Genomic DNA, 25,232 nt, shown 5'->3' on the forward strand with positions numbered 1-25,232 from the left:
GGAAAAAAAATTTGTCACTTGGAAGTTTCAGGTGAGGGCCTCAGCTCTCATCTTTCTAGAAACTACAATGAGAAATCAGAGGCAGCTCCAGCTGCTAAAGGAAATCTCCCTCTTTTTTTTTTTTTTACAATTTTTTATATTTTATTTCTGGGGCTTTTCTACCCAGAACTGGCTTTAAGCACAGAGATCCATGTTATACTTGCTGTTGTGGAGGTTCTCTTACAAACGAAACCCAACCAAAGCCTGCTGGAACTAACAACCCATGACAGAAGATGGCAGGGAGATGGCAAAAGCAATGAGCCCAACCTCTCCCGTGCCGAGGGTGCCCTCTGCTAGCAGCTGGGATTTGTGTGAGGGAGGTTGAGGTGGCCAGGGCCTCTCTACCGGGCTGCCCTCCAACCAGAATTAGTGAAGCAGCAATCAGCCCTGCTTACTTGTTCCCACACTCGTATATCCCTAGTTTTCATAAGGAAACCCCAATACCCCTTTGCCTCTCTCATACTGCTATCACATCTGACCACACTTCTCAGGAATCACAGAAAGGAGAGGGATGTAATGGGATTATTCATTAGCATTTGCCCTCTGTCTGAGAGAAACTTTAAAAACTCAAACTGTGACAAGTCACACTGTCCTCTGATGCTAAGGAGGTGGTGAAAGAACCCAAGAAAACATTTACTATTTGGCAACGTATAAAGGCACAAACATAGATATTCTCAGAGAGATTTCCTGGGTATTCATAATACACGAGGAACTTCTCTCTTTCGTTACAAGCAGGACACCCCGTCATGTCATCAGAAACATAACTTACTAACTAGGGGCTGGTGACTAGCATTACCTGAGGCTCCTCTGGAGGCAATGTTGGTATCTGAATGGGAGCGAGTGTGGCTCTTTTTTGTTCCACTGGTGGCAGGGAGTGTCTGCCCTTCCGAGAAGCTGGACCTGCGAAGGATGCTGGACAGCTGGCTCTGCCCGTCTCCTTCCTGCTCGCCTAGGGAAGAAGCAGCAGAATCTGGCTTCTGCGAGCTGCTGGAGGAGAACAAGTTGGAGCTGCTGCTCTCAGCATTGCTGCTGTGACTCTGACAGCTGGCAGTCCGGCCTCGGGGGTCCAGGTTGCCAATGGCCAAGTACTCGGGCCCCTCGCTGGCGTCACTTGGGGAATCATTCTGGCTGCTGACCCAGGATGCTTCTAGGGGGCTGGTCAGAGTGCTAGAGCTCATCTCATTTGGGGTTGAGGAGGAATCCCTGGCTAATGCAGAGACTGGAAGCAGGGAGGCTTGGAAGGCTTGATCCTGTGCCGGTGAGACGTGCTCTCTGCTTTCTTGAGGTTTTCGGGGAGGGCCAGAGAGTGACAAGGAAGTAGATCTTCTTTCTAGGATATATAGAAAGAGAAGAAAAGGATGAGCTGGAAATCCTTGGTACATATGTAGGGTTTCTCTACAACTAAGGACCAAACTCCCTATCATTACGAGGTGCCCAGGACACATGGTATCACCTCAGAAAAGGTTCACCATGCGAGGTAAGCAAAAATCACTTAGAAGTAAGCCGCATAAGGTAAGGTAAGAGCGTGGGCTCTTGACACAGTGGCTTCATCGCTTATTAGTATGCATTTCTCATCTGTAAAATGAGCAATGGTAACAACACCTACTGTGTAGGACAGTTTTGGGGATCAAATGAAGTAATACATATAAATTGACTCTAACAGAGCCTGGCACATGGCAGGCCCTCACTTTTTATTATTACTACTATTATTGAAATGCTTTCTTGCAATATGGATTAGAGATCCAGGAGAATCTAAAAACATCTCCTTCCTCTATTACTTTAATGATTCTGCTGATCTTAGGCTAGTCACCATCTAACTTTTTAAGATGTCCATTAAAGACGTGAAACTTGACAAACTGCACCAACCCACGGCTCTGTCTATACCTCCTGTGTGTATACACAAAGTCCCCTACTTTCCAGGGTTGGGCATTCATGTCATGACTACCCCTTCCTGCCCCCATACCTGAGCCGTGGTTGGGTACGGACTGGTGGAGGCTAGAGAAGGACCCAAAGTAGGAATGCTGAGCATAGCTGGTCGGAGGGGTGTATGTGGAACCAGGCAGGGCTGTCAGGCTCTGGCTCTTTGTTACCAGCAGCGGGCTCTCATGCTTTCTGGCAAACTACAAAAGAAACACGTGTCAGAGTTGAGGCTGGGGGGTGGGGAGGGCCTCGGAGGAGGAGCATTCAGTACTACAGAAATGCTAGTAGAAGCTGACCTCTGGCAGCAGGCTTGGACTGCGGCCAGAGCCTGTAGGTATGACATACAACTCTACTGCTCTATCAGAGCTACAACTTTGAAATCTCGAAGTCCTGCCATACACCACAGCTTCTGAAACTGGAATCCTAGGTAGTACACCAGAAGTGCTTTATCATAGAGGCAGTACAACAAAATTCTTAAGACTATGCACAGAATCAGAAATCAGATCAGACTTCATATCCGAGCCCTACCACTTACAAACTTGGAGCAAGAGACTTCTCTACTCTGTCCTTCAGCTGGCTTCCTTTATAAAATGAGATTAATGTCGATCTTATAGAGGTATGAGAATTAAATGAGATGAAGCATGTATTGTGCCTAAGTCAAGCCTGTAACACAGAAAGTGTTTAACAGGTGGTAACTAAGAATCAAAATTTAAAAACCAAGAGACATAGGGAATCCCTCCTGTAAAGGAGTGGGGACTGTGATTCCTTTCTAGCTGAGGCACTGATATTAGTGATGGGTTGAGTGAATTGGAGGATTGCCGATAAGCAATATTAAGCAAAAAAATTTTCTTTAGGGGATCCCTGGGTGGCTCAGTGGTCTAGCGCCTGCCTTTGGCCCAGGGCGTGATCCTGGAGTCTTGGGGTCGAGTCCTGTGTCGGGCTCCCTGCATGGAGCCTGCTTCTCCCTCTGCCGGTGTCTCTGCCTCTCTCTCTCTCTCTCTCTCAATCTCTGTGTCTCTCATGAATAAATAAATAAAATTTTTTTAAAAAAATTTTTTCTTTATACTTCAAGGACGAAGGTGATCCAATCCTGTGTAACACTAGGTCATACTAGGTATGACACTGTAAATCCTACTTCTGATGCAAAATCATCCTCTTCCCCCCAGTTTGTCAAGGCTCCTCTTTACAATGGGGTTTAAGGGGATCCCTGGGTGGCGCAGCGGTTTGGTGCCTGCCTTTGGCCCAGGGCGTGATCCTGGAGACCCGGGATCAAATCCCATATCAGGCTCCCGGTGCATGGAGCCTGCTTCTCCCTCCGCCTGTGTCTCTGCCTCTCTCTCTCTCTGTGACTTTATTTTTATCATAAATAAATAAAAATTTTAAAAAAATGTACAATGGGGTTTAAAAAACAGACACTTCCCTCCTTAAGCAGATCTTAGACCTTTTACTTCAATAGATACTTAATGGTACCTCCCCTTCTTCTCCAAGTTTTAGTTTTTTTGTTTTTTTTTTAAAAATGAAAGCCTTTCAGTTCACAACTGCCTAAGCAAAGAAATAGCCTGCAACAAGGGTTATATCACGGTAAGGTCCAGGGCTCAGCACAGACACAGATGGTTCCTTGCCCCCTTACCATAGATGCATCAATCTGAGCCAGGAGGCGGGGGTTGTTCTGTTCAACTGCTTCCAGGCACTGGAGCATGGCCGTGACGTGGGCGTTGCTTAGCAGGAAAGCAGTATCTGGGGAGAGAAATGCTACTGCTGTGATGGAGCCCAACAGGGAGATTGTTAGCGTCCCTGTACAGCCTGGGAGAGGCTCAGGGAAGTAAAGAGACAAAAGGTAAAAATGTCTTGAGGAGATTCATGCCACTGCAGGGGAGCGGAATCAGGGACATATAAAGTATAGGAGAGGCTAAGTAATGTGCAGTGTAATAGGCCACGACAAGGGGGCTTCAAAGTCACAAAGTCCCAGATTTGAATCGCCAGATTTAAAGTCTCTAGGCGACTTTAGCCGAGTCACCTAACCTCATTGGGCTCTGCTTCCCTGACTGGAAAACAGGTGTATTATTATTATCTTTACATTTGTATTATTTTATTATTATAAAAGAAGTTTATGCCATCAGATTAACCGTGATAACTCTCCATGCAATGTTTGAGGTCAGGCATCAAGATCAGTAACAGACACGAATTTGAGGATGATTTCACTCAGCTGAAGGAAGAGCTCCAGAAGCACAGAAGGCTATTACAGATACATTATTTCACTCTGCTTTATAGTCCAATATTTTTTCCACATTTTGTAGATTCCATAGTTCTCTATGCCATAAAGATCTCTTGCTGTTACAACTGGCAAGACTCCAAATGGCATACCCAAAACATGATCAAATTACTTGCTGAAGATTTTTGGTAGTTGATAAGGCCCCCATCTCCTCCCTCCTATCTTGAACCAATATAAGGAATTAGATACAAAAGTTAGCCTGGCAAAAAAATTTTAAAAATCTATCAGCAAGAAATGCTAAAAGAATAGCTTCTGTGCTTAAAACTACAGCCAAAATGGACTTCCTGCCAGTTCCCCCATGTATATTCCTGATTTGTAAGACAAGCCAAAAGCAATCTATCTGAGTTATTATCTCAAGTTTCTTACAGAAATACTTTTACTCAGGGACTAATCCTAGGCCTCTCTGCCCACTGATCCATTCCTTCTCTTCCTTCCTTTCTTTCTTTACTTTTTTTTTTTTTTTCCTGTACCACAGAGATGCTAAGTCCTAAAAGTAGTGTCTTCCCAAGACCCTTTTTGCTGGTATCCAACTGGGGAAGTCAGGGAGGGGGAGAAATCCTCTGACTTCTCCCCTTGCTCATGCCCTCCCATCTCCTGCTAGTGCCTTGCTGGCTGAAACCTGCCCACTGAGAGCAGTAGCTCCCAGAGCTTGATAACTTCTTTTTAGTTGACACCTTCTTTCCTTATTTTTTGCCTCCGTATTTTTCCGCCATAGAACAGAGGTATTAATACCCAGCTCTCAGGTCTATTGGGAAGAGTATATGCATAAAAAGTATGTAACAGTGACTAGCACATAGGAAACGCTCAGTAAATGGTGGTTATTCTTATCGGTTTATATCCCTGGGAGCAGGGGAGTACCTTAGCATAAAGTTGGATTGTGTTTTACACATAAAGGAGAAGACTGGGCACATGTTTCTGATTAGAATCTCTAGGGCACCCAGTGAAGTATATGGGGATCTGAGGGGAGAGTCAATCTATAAAGGAAAATGAGAGTGGAAGAGATGAAAAAGTATATGCAACAATCTTGGCTAAGTGACCGTCACATACCTGTGTAGAATTTTCTGATATACTGCTTGTCCCCGAGCAGTGGTCGGAGCTGGGCGGAGAGACAGTGGCACTGCAAGCTGTGCTGCAGCCACAATTCAGCAACAGCATGCTCACTCACACCATCAGTGCTGCTCTGGCTATTCTCGTGTAAGCTGATGAACTGGGAGGCAAAGAGGATGGGTCACAACATGCATCCTGGTAAAAACAGCAAGACTGAGGCCTAATGACCAGAAAACTAAATGGAGATGGGTAAGAGGAAGTGATGAGTACGATTTTTCCTCTGGGTAGCATCTAGAGGTTACTGAGGGAGGAGGGGAAGCAAGGGATCAGTGGTTCCACTGCTGCACTGGACCACTGAAGAGGAATGAAGCAGCTAAGACCTGATATGCAGCTCTAAGAGAGAACAAAGCTGCTACATCTGTCTCTTTATGTCCTAACTCCAAAGAGACATCTAGCCTGGAGTGTTCAGAGGAAGGATGAACTCGACCTCTTGGCTTCTTTCACAGAGTTCTTCATTTCAGTTGGCCTCCAGAAAATAATGCAACAAAAATCTGGGGACAAGGAAGATGCCATTTAAGATTCTCCACCAAACAGGGCAGCCCAGGTGGCTTGGTGGTTTAGTGCTGCTTTCAGCCCGGGGTGTGATCCTGGAGACCCGGGATCGAGTCCTGCGTCGGGTTCCCTGCATGGAGCCTGCTTCTCCCTCTGCCTGTGTCTCTGCTTCTCTCTCTCCTCTCTGTGTTTCTCATGAATAAATAAATAAAATCTTAAAAAAAAAAAAAAAAAGATTCTCCACCAAAGAGAGGTCATCTGAGCATCTTGTTTTGGCCCTAGTCAGAGCATCCTCTATTTGGAACCTCCTTCTAGTTGGCTGTTTCTTTCTTTCTTTCTTTTTTTTTTTTTTTTTTAAGATTTATTTATTTATTTATGAGAGAGAGAGAGAGAGAGAGAGAGAGAGAGAGAGGCAGAGACACAGGAGGCGGGAGAAGCAGGCTCCATGCTGGGAGCCCGACGTGGGACTCGATCCCAGGACTCCAGGATTGCACCCTGGGCCAAAGGCAGGCACTAAAACACTGAGCCACCCAGGGATCCCCTAGTTGGCTGTTTCTAAAAGAAAAGTCTCCTAGGCAGCTTGTAAGTGAAAATGACTACAGCAATATATTTTAGAAAAGGAAGTTAGTTGGAGGTAAAGGGGAGTGGTGGTAAGAAAAATTACGTGAGAAGGACAAAGAAAGTCTATGTAAGAAAACCACCGGGCTCTGGATTTTTCTCACAAAAGAGGCCAGTTTGACACCCTGCGATTTGGTTCCCTGATCGTTTGAAAACAAAGTACTTTTCCTGACATCATCTCAACAATGAACCTAGCAGTGGGTGGGATATATATGAAACAAAACTGGCCTTGTATTGACAAGTACTGAAGACAGGTGATAGATATTTTGAGGGTTCATTCCATTACTCTCTTTAATTTTCTATGTATTTGAAATCTTCCATAATGAAGAATTAAATAAATAGATACATACATTTGGCAGTGATTGATCTGGAACTAGCTGTGTAACTTTGGCCAAGTCACTAGCCTCCATGAGCTATTTCCCTAACTGGAAATCAAAGGTACTACATTGAGCTAAGCATCCCAATCTTACTACCCCAAGCACTGTAGGGAACCTCGTGCCGTTTTCCTAGGATTCTGAACAGCTTCATTCTGGTCCTAATATGCAGGTCTTCTGAAAATAAAACTTTTTTCACCCCCTTCCCCAGAGGGGAGAAAATAGCCTGAAGCAATGGCTTTACATGGTTTATGTTTTAAAGCAAATAATCCTTCCCTCCAAATTAGTCCTATAGGAATAACTTTCTTTCCTCAGTTAACAGGAAACTTGACACACACCGTCTTTCTAGCCTAGGAAACCCTTCAGACAGAACATCAAACACCACAGCCTTCCGGTTACTTTTCACTTCTTACCTTCTCCACGTGAAGGGCTGAGTGGGGACTGAGCCAGCGGATGTCCTTCACAAACTGCCAGTAATCAGTCTGGCGGCAACACACCTGCTGTGGAACACAGAAGGTGAAGAAATCACCACCATTTTAGATCAAATTTAGCTCTGGTGTTGACATTCAAAGAGAGGAGGAAAAAAAGCCTAACCTTCCTTGCCTCAACAAAGGTTCTCAGCAGCAATCAAAAGGATATATATATATATATATATATATATATATATACACATTCTTTTTAAGGATAATTGTTAAAAATTGTTTTAATTGTTCTTTTGGACAGGCAATGCAAGCATATGATATAGAAAGTTATACAATGAAAATAATCTGATGTCTCCCTCATCTCTCTACCATTTAGCCCCAGAAGGTAAATCTTAAAACTGGTGAAGAGTTTAAGTTATTTGCTAAGAATCAGAGATGAATGTCTTCAGTTCTTACAGCAAAATCAAGTAAGGAAAGACCTGCTTTTCCCATGCTCCCCAGGTCAGGAAAGGGCTGCATTTAGAGTCAAAGAAATGATCAATTCCAGATAAATAGTTTCACTCTAGAGAAGGCCTGAACTAGAAAAGACAAATGTTTATACTAGGAAGTGAACTGGAGAATGAACTGGAGAAGGCAAATGTTTATACTAGGAAAACCTAATTCTTATTTTTTGAGAATCCTTTCTGAGATTATTGGGCACAGGTTAAAACTGAAATCTAAATAATTTAGAAGTACAGACCTAGCACAAGCATTAAGAGACAGACTAACCAACAGAACAAAATAAATAGCCTAGAAAGAGTCCTTCTATCAGAACTTAATATATGACCCAAAAGGCATCTCAAATGTCAGTGGGTTTCTCACCTAGACTGGAAAGATCAGTGACAATTATAAGTGTCAGCTGTACAGGCTCTTTTGTCAACTGGAGTCATGAAGACCTCTAATACCTTGGCAGCATGTGGCAGTGTTTCTAGCCCCTGTTCTGTGGCTCAGTGGACACTGAGTGGCCAGGGGTGGGCAGCAGTGGAATATCAACTCAGGTATGTCTCCTGGTTAATTATATCTATGTGACTAGGACCTAAACTTGGCTTCCTTTCTTTAGGCAAAATTCTAGGCTAACTCAGAAATAAAATTGGGGACATCCTACAGATACCACATTACAAAGGAATATTACTAACAGTTGTATGCCTCACTAGTGTGATAACCTAGGTGAAATGGATCAATTCCTTGAAGGACCCGATCTGCCAAATCTCACCAAGAAGAAATAGATAATCTGAATAGGCCCTTATCTCCTAAAAATAAGACAAAAACCAAACCAAAACTAAAAAAGCAACCCACAAAAACAAAACAAAAAAACCCAGAATCAACAATTAATAACTTTCCAAAACCAAAAGCACTGGGCTTAGAAAGTTGTTCTTTAAAAAGGACTGACACTATCTGACTTAAAGCATTACTAAAGGCACGGTAATCAAGGCAGTGTAGTATTGGGGAAAAAATAGACAAACAGATCAGTGAAACAGAATAGAGAGCTCAGAAACAGACACACATAAATAAAATCAACTAATCTTTGACAAAGTAGCAAAGCAATACAATGGAGCAATGATAGTCTTTTCAACAAGGTGCTGACACACTGGACAACCATATCCAAAAAAATAAATCTAGATACAGACTTTATACCTGTCACAAAAATTAAGTTAAAATGAGTCCTCAACCTAAATGAAGAATACAAAACTATAAATCTCCTAGAAGATAACATAGGAAGAAACCTAGGTGACCTTGGGTATGGTGATGACTTTTTTGGGGGACTTTTCTTTTTTTAAAGATTTTATTTATTTATTCATGAGAGACACACAGAGAGAGGGAGAGACACATGTAGAGAGAGGGAAGCAGGCTCCATGCAGGGAGCCCAATGCGGGACTCGATCCCGGGACTCCAGGATCATGTCCTGAGCCAAAGGCAGATGCTCAACCACCGAGCCCCACCCAGGCGCTGCCGGTGATGACTTTTTTATACAAGACCAAAAACATGATCCATGAAGCAAAGAACTGATAAGCTAGACTTCACTAAAATTAAAAACTTCTGCTCTGTGACCAAAAATGTCAAGAAAGAAAAGACAAACGACAAACTAGGAGAAAATATTTGTAAAGCCACATATGATAAAAGAATGTTATCCAAAATACATGAAGAACTCTTAAAACGCAACAATAAGAAAACAAACAATTTGATTTAAAAAATGGGCCAAAGACCTTTATAGACACCTCACCATAAAAGATATATAGAGAACAAATAAGCACATGAAAAGATGTGCCACATCGTATATCATCAGGGAGGTGCAAATTAAAACAATACGATATCACTATATACCTACATTAGAATGGCCCAAATCAAACAATGCCAATATTAAATGCTGGTGAGGAAGTGGAGCAAAAGAAACTCTCATTCATTGCTGGTAACAATGCAAAATGGTGCAGCTACTTTGGAAGACAGTTTGGCAGTTTCTTACAAAACTAAACATACTCTTACCATATGATCCAGCAATCACATTCCTTCATATTTATCCAAAGGAGCTGAAATTTTATGCCCACACAAAAGCTTCTATAAAAACTTGATGTTAAATTATGTAGAGGCAAGACAACTTTCAAAGTGAGAAGGACAAACACCTAAAAATGTAGGGTTTACACTCATATTACAGGATCTTAAATTGCTAGTCCAGTATAAAGAAAATAAAACTGGAAGTCCTGTACCATGCATTATGGGTACAATTTATTCAAGAAAGATGATATGAAACTCCACCAGTGGATCCATATTCCTAGCAAAGGTTCTGGCTCTATATCCAAAGACTGTTGAACAAATGTAAATTTAGATGTTTTAAAATAAAATAAAATGTTTGAGTGACTCCTTAATTGTCCTCACTTAATCAGCTAATGATTCAGATCACATTGTATAAGAAGGCTTTTTCTGTCTTTATCCAAAAAAAAAAAAAAAAAAAAAGAAGCAGTTACATGGTAAATAAAATGACAAATGTTTGAACATTGGGGTGGGGGTTAACAACAACAAAAGATGCTGTACAAGTGAGGGACCATTTCTACCATAATTAAAAGCTAAAATAATTAAAACTGAGTGGTGATGGCACACAAATAAAGAACAACAGACCATAATAAAAAAACAGAAATAGATCTGTGTGCTAAAGGAATTAAGTATATTCAAAATAAACTACAGATGAAATGGTTTAAATAGAAAAAATCAAGTCATTAATAGAAGAAACTATGGAGAAACATTTTTAATAATCGTACGAGGAAATGCGAAAGCCCTTTCATAACATCATACAGAGCCTAGAAGTCCTGAGAGAAATGATCAATTTGACTTAATAAAAATCAGAGGGGTGCCTGCGTGGCTGTCTGTTAAGCATCCAACTCTTGATTTCAGCTCAGGTCATGATCTCAGGATTGTGAGATCGATCCCCATGTGGGTTTCCACACTCAGTGCTGCTTGAGATTCTTTTCTCCCTCTGCCCCTCCCCATCATGTGTGCATGCATATACTCACTCTAAATAAATAAATAAGTAAATAAATAAATAATTCTCTTTCTCCTGCTCCCTCTGCCCCCCTCCCAAAATTAGATATTTCTGCATATAAAAACACCATATGAAATGGCAAATGACAAACTAGGAAAAAATATTTGCAATTCACATTAAAACAAAGGATTAATTCCATTAATAAATAACTCCTATAAATCCATAGGAAAAAACTAACAATATAAGAAAAATGGGGGGAAATAGGAAAAAGTTCACCAAAAAAAAAAAAAAAAAAAAAAAAGGCCCACATAAACATTTTTCAGAATAGGAGAAATGTAACTTTTTACCATCATACTGCCAATAGTTTGTGGTTTCATAACACCCTACATTGGCATAGGTATGGAGAAGCAAATACTCTTATACATTATTGGTGAGGGTTTAAACAGACATAACTTCCTCAAAGGCAATTCAGCAATATTTTTCAAAATTGAAATGCACATACCCTTTAGCCTAAAAATTATACTTCTAGGAATATCCTATGGTAAAGGACAAAATGACCCATACACAAGGTTTATTCACCGTAGTACTGTTACTAACTCCAAATGATTATAAGTAATCTAAAAGTTCATTACTAGGGGACTGGTTAAATAAATTATGGCACATACATACAATGGAATATTATAAAATGACAGCTGTAAAATAGAAAAAGTGCTTTTCATAATGATTTGAAATGAATTACAAGATGATATATCAAGTGAAAAAAACAGAAGTGCAGAATAGCAATTATAGCATGCTTTTATTTATCTAAAAAATCAGGAGGTATAGCAAAGAAAACTATTCACAAAATCTTTTATAAACAAAACTTTTCTGGGAAGAAACTAGTAAACAGTCGTTACCTACAGGACTGGAAGAAAACAAGATATTTCACTAAATATAGTTATATGTTTTTTTTTTAACCATACAAATGTATCATTTACTTTAAAAATTAAATATTTTAAAGTTACAAAATGATAAATATAATACAATCTTAATATTTTAAAAAGCACATGTGTATAGAAAAAAATAAGATCTTTTTAAAAAAATGTTACTTATTTATTCACTAGAGACAGAGAGAGAGAGGCAGAAACACAAGCAGAGGGAGAAGCAGGCTCTGAGCAGGGAGCCCGACGTGGGACTGGATCCCAGGACTCCAGGATCACGCCCTGAGCTGAAGGCAGACGCTTAACTGCTGAGCCACCTAGGCGTCCTGAAAAAAATAAGATCTACAAAATGTTAAAGAGTGATAATACTTGATGTTGACTTGAGGGTGATACTTACTTTCTTCAAATTTTTTTTTCGTATTTTCCAAATTTTCAACAAATAAAAATATATTACCTATACATTCAGAAAAGAAAAACTGTTCTTTTTCTGTGTTGTTATTGCTATTTTTAAAAATCAGGATGCCTATATTGCCAAGAAGAGGTTTCTTCTTCGTAGTGGAAAAGAGGGGGCTCTTTTTATTTCTCCTATTCAGATGAGGAATCTTAGGGACTGAGTGTCTCCACATAACTAAGCAGCAGAAAAGAAAAGATCAAATATGCCTTTCCTTAAGGGAAAACTAAAAGGTAGCCCAGATTCAGGCTGTCAGGAAAAATGAGATCCCTCTAAAAATATGGTCATGATGATATAGCTTTCAGAAGGTCCTGTTTTTAAAAAAAATAAGTTCACATTCCATAACACGTCCTTATGAAAGCACAGAATAGATATGACCAGCATGAATCACTGTATCCCTTCCCCCTCTCCAAGGGCACAACACCCAGAATAGCTTCATGATGACGCAGCAGCCAGAAGCCTTTGAAAGCCTTAATCTTTTGGGAGGAAATGAAAGGGAAAAATAAGTCCTTAACACAGACATTAATTGTTAGGTCTTCACAAAGCAGAATAGAGCAGCAGTGAAATGGGTATGGATGTTCTGGTTACGATTCTTTCCATTAGAGCCTGTAGTTGAAAAGTGTGTAGGACAGATTTGCCTAATTCACTGTTTTCACTTAACACTGCTATTTTGCAGATAACCATATACTTTAATAATTTTCATTCTGATGACCGCATGCTTTCACAGATATCATTTATTAATAATTGTAACAAGATATGTTAATACTGTCTTGAATTTATCAATCATCCTTCACTTGGAATCCCACTGACTTTATTATTTCATTAGGACATTTTCTCTTTCTGGCACAGATGGTGAAACTGTCCTGTAATATGGTAAAGTGATTACTCTAGATAACAATATAAAATTAGTAACAGAGCCAAGAAAAGACCTTTTTTGCTATCAAGATGCAAGTGCTTAACCACTAAATTGTGGCGACACTAATCTAGTAGTTATTTTGGTCATCAGTCTGGGAAACTTGCATTGAGTTTTTGTAAAACACGTGGGCATGATTCCCAAGTTTCTGGCTTGGGTGACTGAGTAGCTGGCAATGCCACAAATCAGTGTTAAAAATAGGAGGAAGGGCAAATCTCATGAAGAAAATAAGTTTGTCTTTTGGGTCATGCTGTGCTTGGCCTGTATGACAGACAGATGATAATGTACAGCAGACAGCTAGTCTTATGGAACTGGAGTTCAGCAGAGGTGTCTTAGCTGGGGGTCTTCAGCACAATGCAAGTGAATGAGGCTGTTCCAGGAAAGTATACAAAGTAAGAAGAAATAATGACCTAGGACAGAATCCTATTAAAAGCTAAAATCTAAAAAGAAGAGATTCCAGGGAAAGAATTTAAGAAGGAATGGTCACAGAAGTAGAAGAAGGACTCTAGGGGACACCTGAGTGGCTCAGCTGTTGAGTGTCTGTCTTCGGCTCAGGGTGTGATCCCGAGGATCAAGTCCCACATCAGGTTCCTTGCAGGGGGGCTTCTCCTTCTGCCTGTGTCTCTGCCTCTCTCACTCTGTGTCTCTCATGAATAAATAGATAAAACCTTTAAAAAAAAAATTGGGAAACATGGAAAGCTCTGGAGTGACCTGAAATGAAAGTTTGGGTATATAAAATATTAAGTGGGAAGCAAACTACTACAGCATTCTAAGTACAATGTACCTAGAATTAACATTAATTTTTAAAAAAGAGGAAGAGGGTCTCTACAACATTAGAAGATAATAATGCGGTACAAGTCAAGGTGTGATGATGGTTAACAGTGAAGAACTTCAGACCCTGTGCAAAGGAGAAATGTTCATGGATCTGGTAATATGGACATCATTTTACTTAAACTTCAGTAGCAAGATCACTAGTGGTATAGGCAAAAATCAGAATGCAGTGGGTTAACTTCTTTGTTTTATAAATTCCAGTCTTCATAATTATTTTTTTCATAGGACTACATGTAACTTAAAACTTAAAAAATGAAAGAAACGTGTTATTTTCCTGAGCCACAAACTGCACTACGCAAATGTGATGCTATTTCACTTAATCTTTCCATCAAACATTATGAGGTAAATAATATTATCCTCATTTTTATAGATAGGAAAAGCAAGCCTCAAAAGTTAATATTACCTAATAGTTAAGATCAACTGTCAAATTATGTTTTTTAAAGCTTTTCATGTATATCATCTCTTTGATCCTCACAATAATCCTATGAGGTAGGTACTAGTGTTATCTCATTTTACAAATCAGTAAACAGAGGCACAAAGAGGTAACTTACCCAACACCACATAGTACTGAGGCTGAGATTAAAATATGAACAGTCTGACTCAGAAGTCTATGGATGTAACTACTATGTCATTTTTTCCCCCAAGGACCTAAGCAATGAGTCTAGATTTCAATCCAAGTTCTATCTGATTCCAAAGACTTTTATCAGTCTACCACACAATGCTGCCTCCAAATTCCTAGAATGGTGTTTAAAGAATAATAACCATTAAGAAACTCTTTGAGAGCACATCACTTTCAGAACCTTTTCCGAATAAAGAAGATCTAACCTAAGACAACTGCACTGAATTCTGAAAATATCCAACAGGAATATTAAAGATACTTCAGAAGTAATATACATGTATTTGCAGAAGGGAAGGTAGCATATTAAATCCTATTAACTCTGAATACCTTAATGCTATTTATTTGACTAGCTCTTTATGTGACTGCTAGTCTAGTTGAGAATAAATTCTCATTAAAAAAGAAAACGACAAGCAAGCTTGGCTCCAGGGAGAGAGGTCCAGGGACACTGACATGGGATGAACATGACTGTTTGGGAACACATGACTATGCACATATTTGTGAGGTCTGATTTTTTTAATGTAGGAGGACACCAGAGCCAATGACTCACTTGACAATTTTATCCAGATCTTAAGCTGATTCAAAACACTGCAAATGGAGTAATTGCAAAAGATGGAACAAAAACCATTAAGTATTATTACATTCCACTCTTTATCAATACTCAAAGTTTCTTGGAGTGTTTGAAGATATTATAGAAAAGAAACTCAACATCAATGAAGTTTATATTAAAAAAATTAAGCTATAACTAAAACTACCATTCCCAAGAATCAGCCAGTTACCCACAAAACGATGCTCAGGGGATACTGTAACACTGACAATATTCTGTAAATACTTCTCAGATATGTCTTTGGGTGCTCCTAAGAGAAAAATCCTAGCGATTCATCATTATTGTCCTTATTGTTCTCATCATCATCATCATATTACAGTCCTACCCTCAAGGGCTCACAGACTAGTGGCCTTCATCTTCTCCCTGCCAACAACTTAATGCAATTGTTTCTTTCCAACAAGTGACACAGCCAATCTGGCAAAAAAGAAGAGGTTTACATACCTGGTCATGGATGAGCCCATGATAGAGGATGCTCTGCATGTCCCTGCAAAGCCGCTCCAGGCCACCATACTTAGACCAGACGTTCGGACTGTTGGCTGACACCAAACCCTCCACAGTAGTCTTCAAATTACCCAGCAACTGCCAGTGCTCCCTCCTGCAAGGGCATCAATTATACCAATGGTTAGTTAACTTTGTTGCACCTGATCCTAATCATGTCAAAGAAAGTCTAAGCCAAGAAGCCTCCTGCCCCACATCCTAACATTTTCTCTCTTATTAATTTTTTACTTAGGCACAAGACCCAATTCTGAGAGAACTTAAGTTGTAAAGAACACTAAGATTTAAAAACCAACCAACCAACCAACCCTCACTCTTAATGTGGCATATTATCTTCATCTATTATCTCATTTAATTCTCATACAAGTAACCTATAACCCTGCGTTTCCAGGAATGTGACCCATCAAGATCCATTTCTGGAAATGATAGTACATGAGCAATATATGAAAAAATGAGGGCATTTGCTCAAAACCAGAAAACTTTTTCCAAATAAAGTCAAAAATGAATTTTTAATCACTATATTTCCATGTACTAAGTACACATACCTGCATACCAATATTATGGTTAAGAATACAAATTTCTCATGACTTCTCCCCATAGTTTTTATGCTAAAATTAATAAAAAATGCTTTGTTTGCACTTGAGCCACTTTGGGACATGCCCCCAAATCAGTCAACTTTTGGCTTATTCTTCTGGACCATGTAAAGTACTGGAGAGGAAAAGTCTAAAAATTGTCATAGTGCACACTTTACTTTGCCCTTCCATTTCTTATAAATACTACTCTTTTTACTTTTCAAGGATAGTCATGGGAATAATTTTTTCAGGGAACTTTCACCATAACTATTTTACATCATGTAAATACCTAAAGAAGTAGAAGGGTCCTAAATTGAAATCCTTTCTAATCCTATCAGTATTCAAAACTAACATTTTCTGAGTCATTTTTAAAAGCAGATGAGTATAGTAAAGACAAATAAAATAAAATGAATGAAGCTAGGTCCAGAATAGGAGTGTCCTCTAAAAAGAGAAAGCCAGATAAACCTCAAACTGGTCCTCTGCTCTCAAGGCCTTAACACCAAGAACTTATTCAAACTGGGAGATACCAGGTTTCCTTAACCTTACATTTTCAACATTCAAGTCACCAAACTCACTTGTTCCATTTCTTCCCCAATTTTGCTGAGATATAGTTGACATATTATATTACTTGAAGGTGTATCACATAACAATTTGATATACATACATGTTGTAAAATGATTATCATAATAAACTTACTTAACAATCATCACCTTCACTTCCTAAAGTGACTTTGCATATCTATGTTCTGATTTATATTGATTTATTCTTGTTTTAATTTTTTATTTAAATTCAATTTAGTTAACATATATTCTGTTATTAATTTCAGGGGTAGAATTTAGTGATTCATCTGTTGCATATAACACCCCATGCTCCAATTTTGTAAATATACTAAAACCCATTTATATAACTTTAAAAGGGTGAATTTTATGTCATGTGAATTGTACCTTAGTAAAACTATTAAAAAATTAAAAAGAACTTTAAAAAAATCCTAGCACAAAAAGCATATGATGTACTTCAAAGAAAAATAAAATTCATCTTTTAAAACTGGGGAAAAAAACAAACAAACAAACAACACCCCGTGCTCATTACATCAAGGTCCTCCTTAATGGCCATCACACAGTTACCCCATCCCCACCCACCTCTTCTCCAGTCGCCCTCAGTTTGTTTCCTAGAGTTAACTGTCTCTTATGGCTTGCCTCCCTCTCTGTTTCCATCTTATTTTATTTTTCCTTCCCTTCCTCCACGTTCTTCTGTTTGTTTCTGAAACTCCACATATGAGTGAAATCATAAAGTATTTGTTTTTCTCTGATTGACTTATTTTGCTTATTAGCAAAACATCTAATTCCAACCATGTCATTGCAAATGGCAAGACTGCATTCTTTTTGATGACTGAGTAGTATTTCTGATTTATTCTTGATCTTAAAAGCTTAACTGTATGGGCAGCCTGGGTGGCTCAGCGGTTTAGCACCGTCTTCAACCCAGGGTGTGGTCCTGGAGACCCGAAATCGAGTCCCACGTCAGGCTCCCTGAATGGAATGGAGCCTGCTTGTACCTCTGCCTGTGTCTGTGCCCCCCCCCCCCGTCTCTCATGAATAAATAAAATTTTTTTTTTTTAAAAAAAAGCTTAACTGTCAAAAAACATCATGATAAATTCTGAAAGCAAATACCAAGTACCCTAACATCCTAAGGCTTTGATTCCAAAATTATATAAAGAGCATTGGAATCCTAGAAACCTAAGCATTCAGATCTACTACCAACTTCTGGACAAAGCTAAGGAACTTTATTTCCCCACAGTATAGTGTCCCTAAGATACCAAAACTACAAAAGAATGTGGCTCTTATTCTAAGATATAAGAATATAAACGACATAAATCATTTATATTTGTTGTATGCTCATACAGAATAAAGGTAAACTTAAAAAAATTTTTATTTACGTAGCTAGTATATTTAGCATCTTTACCTTTTTATGATCCTTTACCCTAATGATACTATTACCACTTTCAGAGAGTTGAAAAGCTAAATTCAATTGAAGCCCATACACAGTAGTTGGATTGATCTATTCATACCCAAATCTTAGATGCAAGTAAACAGATCACCATGAGAAATCAAATATGGCACTGCATTCTTTAACCACATTTTCAACAAGTAGGGTCAGTCTTTCCTGGGTTAAACCTGTTTGGTAATAATTATTTGAATAGTGTCACCTTGGATTCATGTACCCTTTATCTGGACAAAGGTAAGGTCTTTGAAGTATATTAGGTTCAAAGCAGCCCTTTACAGAGCCACTTCTTCAAGTACACATAGTGCTCTCCATTAATCACCATAAATTAAAAGCAGCAAGTCTTTCTTTTTTTTTTTTTTTTTTTTTTTGCAGCAAGTCTTTCTAAGCGTTTTACCATATGCCAAGGAAGGACCAGGCCTGTGTGGCAAGTGACAGCATAATCTATTGCTACCTGAATCACTTTCATCAACAGTTAAGCCAACTTCAGAATAAAGTTCTGCCTATTTTTTTTTTGGAAGGATTTTGACTTCATTCCTCCCTTAAAGAGCAGAAATTGCTTAAGCCACTCAAATAAGGTTATTCAAGGAAAAAGTTTTCCTAAATGCCAGCTCAGTCTTAAGTTTTCCAAGTCACAATCAGAAGTGATATTAGGAGCCAGCATTACCCTGATATTAAAGGAGCCAGCATTACCCTGATATTAAAACCAGACAAACCCACTGCAAAAAAAAAAAAAAAAAAAAAGAGAGAGAGAGAGAGAGAGAGAGAGAGACAGAACTACAGGCCAATATCTCTGATGAACATAGATACAAAAATCCTCAACAAAATATTAACAAACCAAATGCAATGATATATCAAAATCATTATTCACCATGATCAAGTGGAACTTACTTCTGGGATACAAGGGCAGGTCAATATTCACAAATCAATCAATGTGATATATTACATAAATAAGAGAATTTAAAAACTACATCATTATTTCAATAGATGCTTAAAAAGCATTTGACAAAGTATAATATCCATTCATTATAAAAACCCTCAATAGGGGCACCTGGGTGGCTCAGTCGGTTATGCATCTGCCTTCGGCTCAGGCCATGATCCCAGAGTCCTGGGACCAGGCCCACATTTGATCAGGCTCCTGCTTCTCCCTCTGCCTCTGCCTGCCAGTCTCCCTGCTTGTGCGTGCTCTCACTCTGACAAATAAATACAATCTTTAATATAAAACCCTCAACAAAGTAGGTTTAGAGGAAACATACCTCAACATAATAAAAGCCATATATGTAAAACCCACAATGAACATCTCATATCAGTGGTGAAAAACTAAGAGCTTTCCCTTAAGATCAGGAACAAGACAAGGATGTCATGTCCACTCTCACCACTTCTTTTCAACGTAGTACCGGAAATCCTAGCCACAGCAATCAGACAACAAAAGGAAATAAAAGGCTACCGATTGGTGACAAAACAAAAAAAGGAGTAAAATTTTCCCTATTTGCAGATGACATGATACTATATATAGAAAACCCTAAAGAATCCACCAAAACACAATTAGAAGTGATAAATGAATTCAGTAAGATCAAAGGATAAAGAAACCTATATACAGAAATTTGTTGCATTTCTATATTCATGAGGTAGCAGGAAGAGAAATTAAGAAAACAATTATATTTACAATTACACCAAAATAATAAAATACCTAGGAATAAACTTAATCAAGCAGTGAAAGATGTGTATTTTGAAATACACATCTTTGAAAACAGTTAAAACACTGATGAAAGAAATTGAAGACAACACAAACAAACAGAAATATATTCCATGCTCATGGATTGGAAGAACAAATATTATTAATATCTAGGCCAGAGGCAGGCACCAAACCACTGAGCCACCCAGGGATCCCCCAATCTACAGATTTAATGCAATCTCTAGCAAAATATCAACAGCATTCTTCATGGAACTACAACAAATAATCCTAAAATTTGTATGGAAATACAAAAGACCCTAATTAGCCAAAACAATCTTGAAAAAAGAACAAAACTGGAAGTATCACAATCCCAGATTTCAAGATATGCTACAAAGCTGTAGTAATCAAAACAGCGTGGTACAGGCATAAAAATAGACACATATGGGCAGCCTGGGTGGTTCTGCGGTTTAGCACCGCCTTCAGCCCTGGGGCATGATCCTGGAGACCCAGGATGGAGTCCCACGACAGGCTCCCTGCAAGGAGCCTGCTTCTCCCTCTGCCTGTGCCTCTGCCTCTCTGTCCCTGTGTCTCTCATGAGTAAATAAATATTTTTTTAAAAAAATTAAAAAATAGACACATACATCCATAGAATAGTGGTGAGCCCAGAAATAAACCCATGATTACATCATCAATTCATCTTTGACAAAGGAGGCAAGAATGGGAAATGGGAAAAAGACAGTCTCTTCTAAAAATGGTGTTGGGAAAACTGGACAGCTACACGCTAAAGAATGAAAACGGACCAATTTACATATACACAAATAAGCTCAAAATGAATTAGGGACCTAAATGTGGGACCTGAAACTATAAAAATCCTAGAATAGAGCACAGGTAGTAATTTTTCTGACATCAGCTGTAGCAATAGTTTTTTAGATCTATCTCCTGAAACAAGGGAAATGAAAGCAAAAATAAACCATTGGTATTACATCAAAATACAAAGCTTCTGCACAGCGAAGACAACAATCAACAAAATTAAAAGACAAGCTACAGAACAGGAGAAAATACTCACGAATGACATATCTGATAAAGGGTTAGTATCCAAAATATACATAAAGAACTTATAAAATGCAACACCAAAAATATAAATGATCAATTAAAAAATGGACACAATACATGAATAGACATTTCTTCAAGAAGACACAGAGATGGCCAACAGACATGAAAAGATGCTCAACATCACTCATCATGAGGGAAATGCAAATCAAACCACAGTGAAGGGACACCTGGGAGGCTCAGTCGATTAAGCGTCTGTCTTTGATTCAGGTCATGATCCTCAGGTTCTGGGATTGAGATCCACATCAGGCTCCCTGCTCAACGGGGAGCCTGCTTCTCCCTCTCCTTTGCCCCTCCCCCTGCTTGTGCTCTCTTACTTGTGCTCTCTCTAATAAATAAATAAGATCTTAAAAACACACACACACACACACACACACACAATGAGATATCACTCTACACCTGCCAGAATGGCTAAAGTTAAAAATACAAGAAACAACAAGTGTTGGTGAGGATGTGGAATAAAAGGAACTCTCATGCATTGTCAGTAGGAATGCAAAGTGGAGCAGCCACTATGGAAAACAATATGGAGGTTCCTAAAAAAATGAAAAATAGAATTACCATATGATCCAGGAATTCCACTACTGGATATTTACCCAAAGAATACAAAAATATTAATTTGAGAAGATATACACAACCCTATGTTCATTGCAGCATTATTTACAATAGCCTAATTATGGAATCAGCTCAAGTATCCACTGACAGATGAATAGATAAAGAAGATGTAGTTACATACACACAGAATGGAATATTAGTTGGCCATAAAAAATCTTGCCATTTATGACAATACAGATGGATCTACAGAGTATAACACTAAATAAGTCAGCCAGAAAAAGAAAAATACCGTATGATTTCACTCATATGTGGAATTTGAGAAATAAAACAAATACAACAACAAAAAGAGACAAGTCAAAAAAGAGACTCTTAATTGAGAATAAACTGATGATTACCAGAGGGGAGGTTAGTGGAAGGAATGGGTGAAATAGGTAAAGGGGATTAAAAGTGCATTTATTGGGATACCTGAGTGGCTCACTGGTTAAGCACCTGCCTTCAGCTCAGGTCGTGATCCTGGAGTCCCAGGATCGAGTCCCACATCAGGCTCCCTGCATGGAACCTGCTTCTCCCTCTGCCTGTGTCTCTGCTTCTCTCTCTCTCTCTCTCAAGAATAAATAAATAAAGTATTTTTTAAAAAGTGCATTTATCATGATGAGCACTAACACACAGAATTGTTCAATCACTATATTGTATTCCTAAAACTAATATAACAATTGTAGTTAACTATACTAGAATTTTAAAAAAGTAACACTCAAGGTGAAAACAGAAAAGGTACAAGCAAATGTTATTTATCTGAAAGAGTGCCATGCAAAGGGTGGGGAGGGACAGAAGAAAAGGGAGAGAGAATCCTAAGCAGGCTCCATGCTCAGCAAAGAGCTGGTGCAAGGCTGGATCTCATGACCCTGAGATCATGAACTGAGCTGAAATCAAGAGTCGGATGTTTAACCAACTGAGCTACCCAGGTGCCCCACAAATTTTATTTTTTTAAAACAGTGCTATGCCCCAGGTGATATATGGAAGTGTCTAATCACTAGACTGTACACCTGAAACTAATATGACACTATGTAACTAACTGAAATTTATTTTTTAAAGATTTTATTTATTTATTCATATGAGAGAGAGAGAGAGGGAGGGAGATGTAGAGAAACAGGCAGAGGGAGAAGCACGCTCCATACAGAGAGCCCAACGTGGGACTCGATCCCAGGACCCCAGGATCACGCTCCGGGCTGAAGGCAGCGCTAAACCACTTGAGCCACCAGAGCTGCCCACTAACTGAAATTTAAATAAAAAAGTAAAAAATAAACAAATAAAATAAAAAGTGCTTTGCCCTATAACTAACACGATATCACTAAAAATAAGGACGCCTGGGTGGCTCAGCTGTTGGGCGTCTGCCTTCAGCTCAGGGTGTGATCCCAGGGTCCTGGGATCAAGTCCAGCATCTGGTTCCCTGCAGGGGGGCCTGCTTCTTCCTCTGCCTGTGTCTCTGCCTCTCTCTGTGTGTCTCTCATGAGTGAATGGATAACATCTTAAAAAATAAATAAGTAAAAAAATTTTAAGAATCACTACAAATAACTGAAATTTATGACAAACAGTAAATACACAATAAGCAATTATAAAGTGAGATTCAATCCAAGAAATATATATTAGCATATCTTGGATCCCCAGTGCCCTTTTTAGTCGTACAAGGAAATAGCTTCAACTTATTGGCATATCCCCTCCACAGTGTGCCATTTATCTGCAATGACTTGTGGTATCTACCTGAAATCAAGACTGAAGGTCAGGTTGTCCCAAGTCAGATAATGATTTGATCCCTGAAATGTGAAGAAAGGTATGTGACATCTAAATGGTGGAATATCAGGAAACCATTAAAATTTCTGATTAAGAAAAGTTTCCAAAGTTAACGACATGTTAAAGTATACGAGGCAAAGGGGACGGGGGGAGGGGGATGGGGTAACTGGGTGACGGGCACTGAAGAGGGCACATGATGAGATGAGCACTGGGTGTTATACTATATGTCGACAATTTGAAATTAAATGAAATATCTTTAAAACAAAGTATAAAAGGCAGAATATAAAATCATATTTATGATTTCACATAAAAATACTGAGAGAAGGGGATCTCTGGGTGGCTCAGCGGTTTAAGCGCCTGCCTTCAGCCCAGGGTGTGATCCTGGAGACCAGGGATCGAGTCCCACATGGGGCTCCCTGCATGGAGCCTGCTTCTCCCTCTGCCTGTGTCTCTGCCTCTCTCTCTGTGTGTCTCTCATGAATAAATAAATAAAAATTTAAAAAAATACTGAGAGAAATAAGAGATATGTAATAGTTACCTCTTACTTCTATGAGGGAAGTATAGAGAAACTGTTTAGCTCTTCCTAAACAGTTCTAGCAATTCATGAAAGATCAGTAATCTAAAAAATGTTAGGAGCAAACAAGAGGCTGGAAAGTACCATCAAGGATTTTTTAAATACCAAAGTGGCAAGGGCATCTTATGCTGAAAGACTGTGGTCAGGCAAACACCTGGGAATTTTAATACCAAAAAACACTCCCTGAAAAGAAGCAGTAAGTTCCTTCTTTAAAGTAGAGGAAAACATAGTTAAGTGAAATAATTATTGGTAATACTTAAGTAGCAAGAGACTACCACATTTATGTTTAATTTTCTTCTTATCTGGCTCCATATTTTCTGGATTTAATTATACAGTGTTTAACCTGTAGAGTATGCAGTTAAATATTTATGATGTTAAGTAAATAATATGCTTATAGAAAAAACATGCTTGGGACGCCTGGGTGTTGAGCTCAGTGGTTGAGCGTCTGCCTTCGGCTCAGGTCATGATCTCAGGGTCCTGGGATCAAGTCCTGCATCAGGCTCCCCACAGAGAGCCAACTTCTCCCTCTGCCTATGTCTCCACTTCTCTCTCTGTGTCTCTCATGAATAAATAAAATCTTTAAAACAAAAAACGCCATACTTGATGTTATAGTCTCTCAGCTCTGGGGGACCTAGGAAAATCTAACCATTGGATGGTCCCATGTCTTTAATGGCTGACAGCAGAATCTTTTTTTTTTTTTTAATTTTTATTTATTTATGATAGGCACACAGTGAGAGAGAGAGAGAGAGAGAGGCAGAGACACAGGCAGAGGGAGAAGCAGGCTCCATGCACCGGGAGCCCGACGTGGGATTCGATCCCGGGTCTCCAGGATCGCGCCCCAGGCCAAAGGCAGGCGCCAAACCGCTGCGCCACCCAGGGATCCCTGACAGCAGAATCTTAATGTCTAGGAGGGAATAAGTAGTATTCCTAGACATGCTGTAATTCCAAATCTATTCAACAAAGACATCATCAATTATACATTAGAATGATATCAAATTTATTGAATTTCAACAATGAGCAGATTTACCGAAAGGAAAATCCCTTGTCAGAAACCTAACCACTGAGGATGTAACCCCTCCATATGGAGTTCAAAAAGTCTCCATCATGTAGCCCCGATCTAAATACCAACTTTCCCATGCAGTACTCCTCAATTTGAAATAGTCTCTCTCCTTATGAAACTCTTATAAACATGCCAACTTCATTACCTACTTCCATGATTTTATTTATGCAGACCTTTCTACTTAAAGGCTTCTCTTCTTGTCTCATTCAGGGATTCAGGTTCAGCTTTAGTTCAACCTTCTCCTAAGAAGTTCTAAATAACCTGACCAGCTATAATTCCTTTGTTAGAAACCTCATAATAAATGCTGTCAATATA

The 25,232-nt window shown here is 39.0% G+C and overlaps 1 protein-coding gene across 14 annotated transcripts in view; it reads right to left on the reverse strand.

The window, feature by feature from the left end:
- Positions 1-25,232, reverse strand: part of RUBCN (rubicon autophagy regulator) — a 68,157-nt gene that overhangs the window by 22,160 nt on the left and 20,765 nt on the right. For 8 of the 14 annotated variants that reach the window (XM_041765197.1, XM_041765190.1, XM_041765147.1 and 5 more), the window contains exons 2-7: positions 15,535-15,688; positions 7,236-7,322; positions 5,279-5,438; positions 3,590-3,696; positions 2,003-2,159; positions 836-1,369 (exon numbers count right to left, since the gene is read on the reverse strand). In XM_041765197.1, the coding sequence (XP_041621131.1) occupies positions 836-1,369; positions 2,003-2,159; positions 3,590-3,696; positions 5,279-5,438; positions 7,236-7,322; positions 15,535-15,573 (1,084 nt within the window). In that variant the 5' untranslated portion in view covers positions 15,574-15,688. The remainder of the gene's footprint in view (positions 1-835; positions 1,370-2,002; positions 2,160-3,589; positions 3,697-5,278; positions 5,439-7,235; positions 7,323-15,534; positions 15,689-25,232) is intronic. The other 6 variants (XM_041765214.1, XM_041765182.1, XM_041765207.1 and 3 more) reach the window with 1 other exon arrangement.

Source organism: Vulpes lagopus, chromosome 1, assembly GCF_018345385.1.
Source record: "Vulpes lagopus strain Blue_001 chromosome 1, ASM1834538v1, whole genome shotgun sequence".
Lineage (NCBI taxonomy): Eukaryota > Metazoa > Chordata > Mammalia > Carnivora > Canidae > Vulpes > Vulpes lagopus.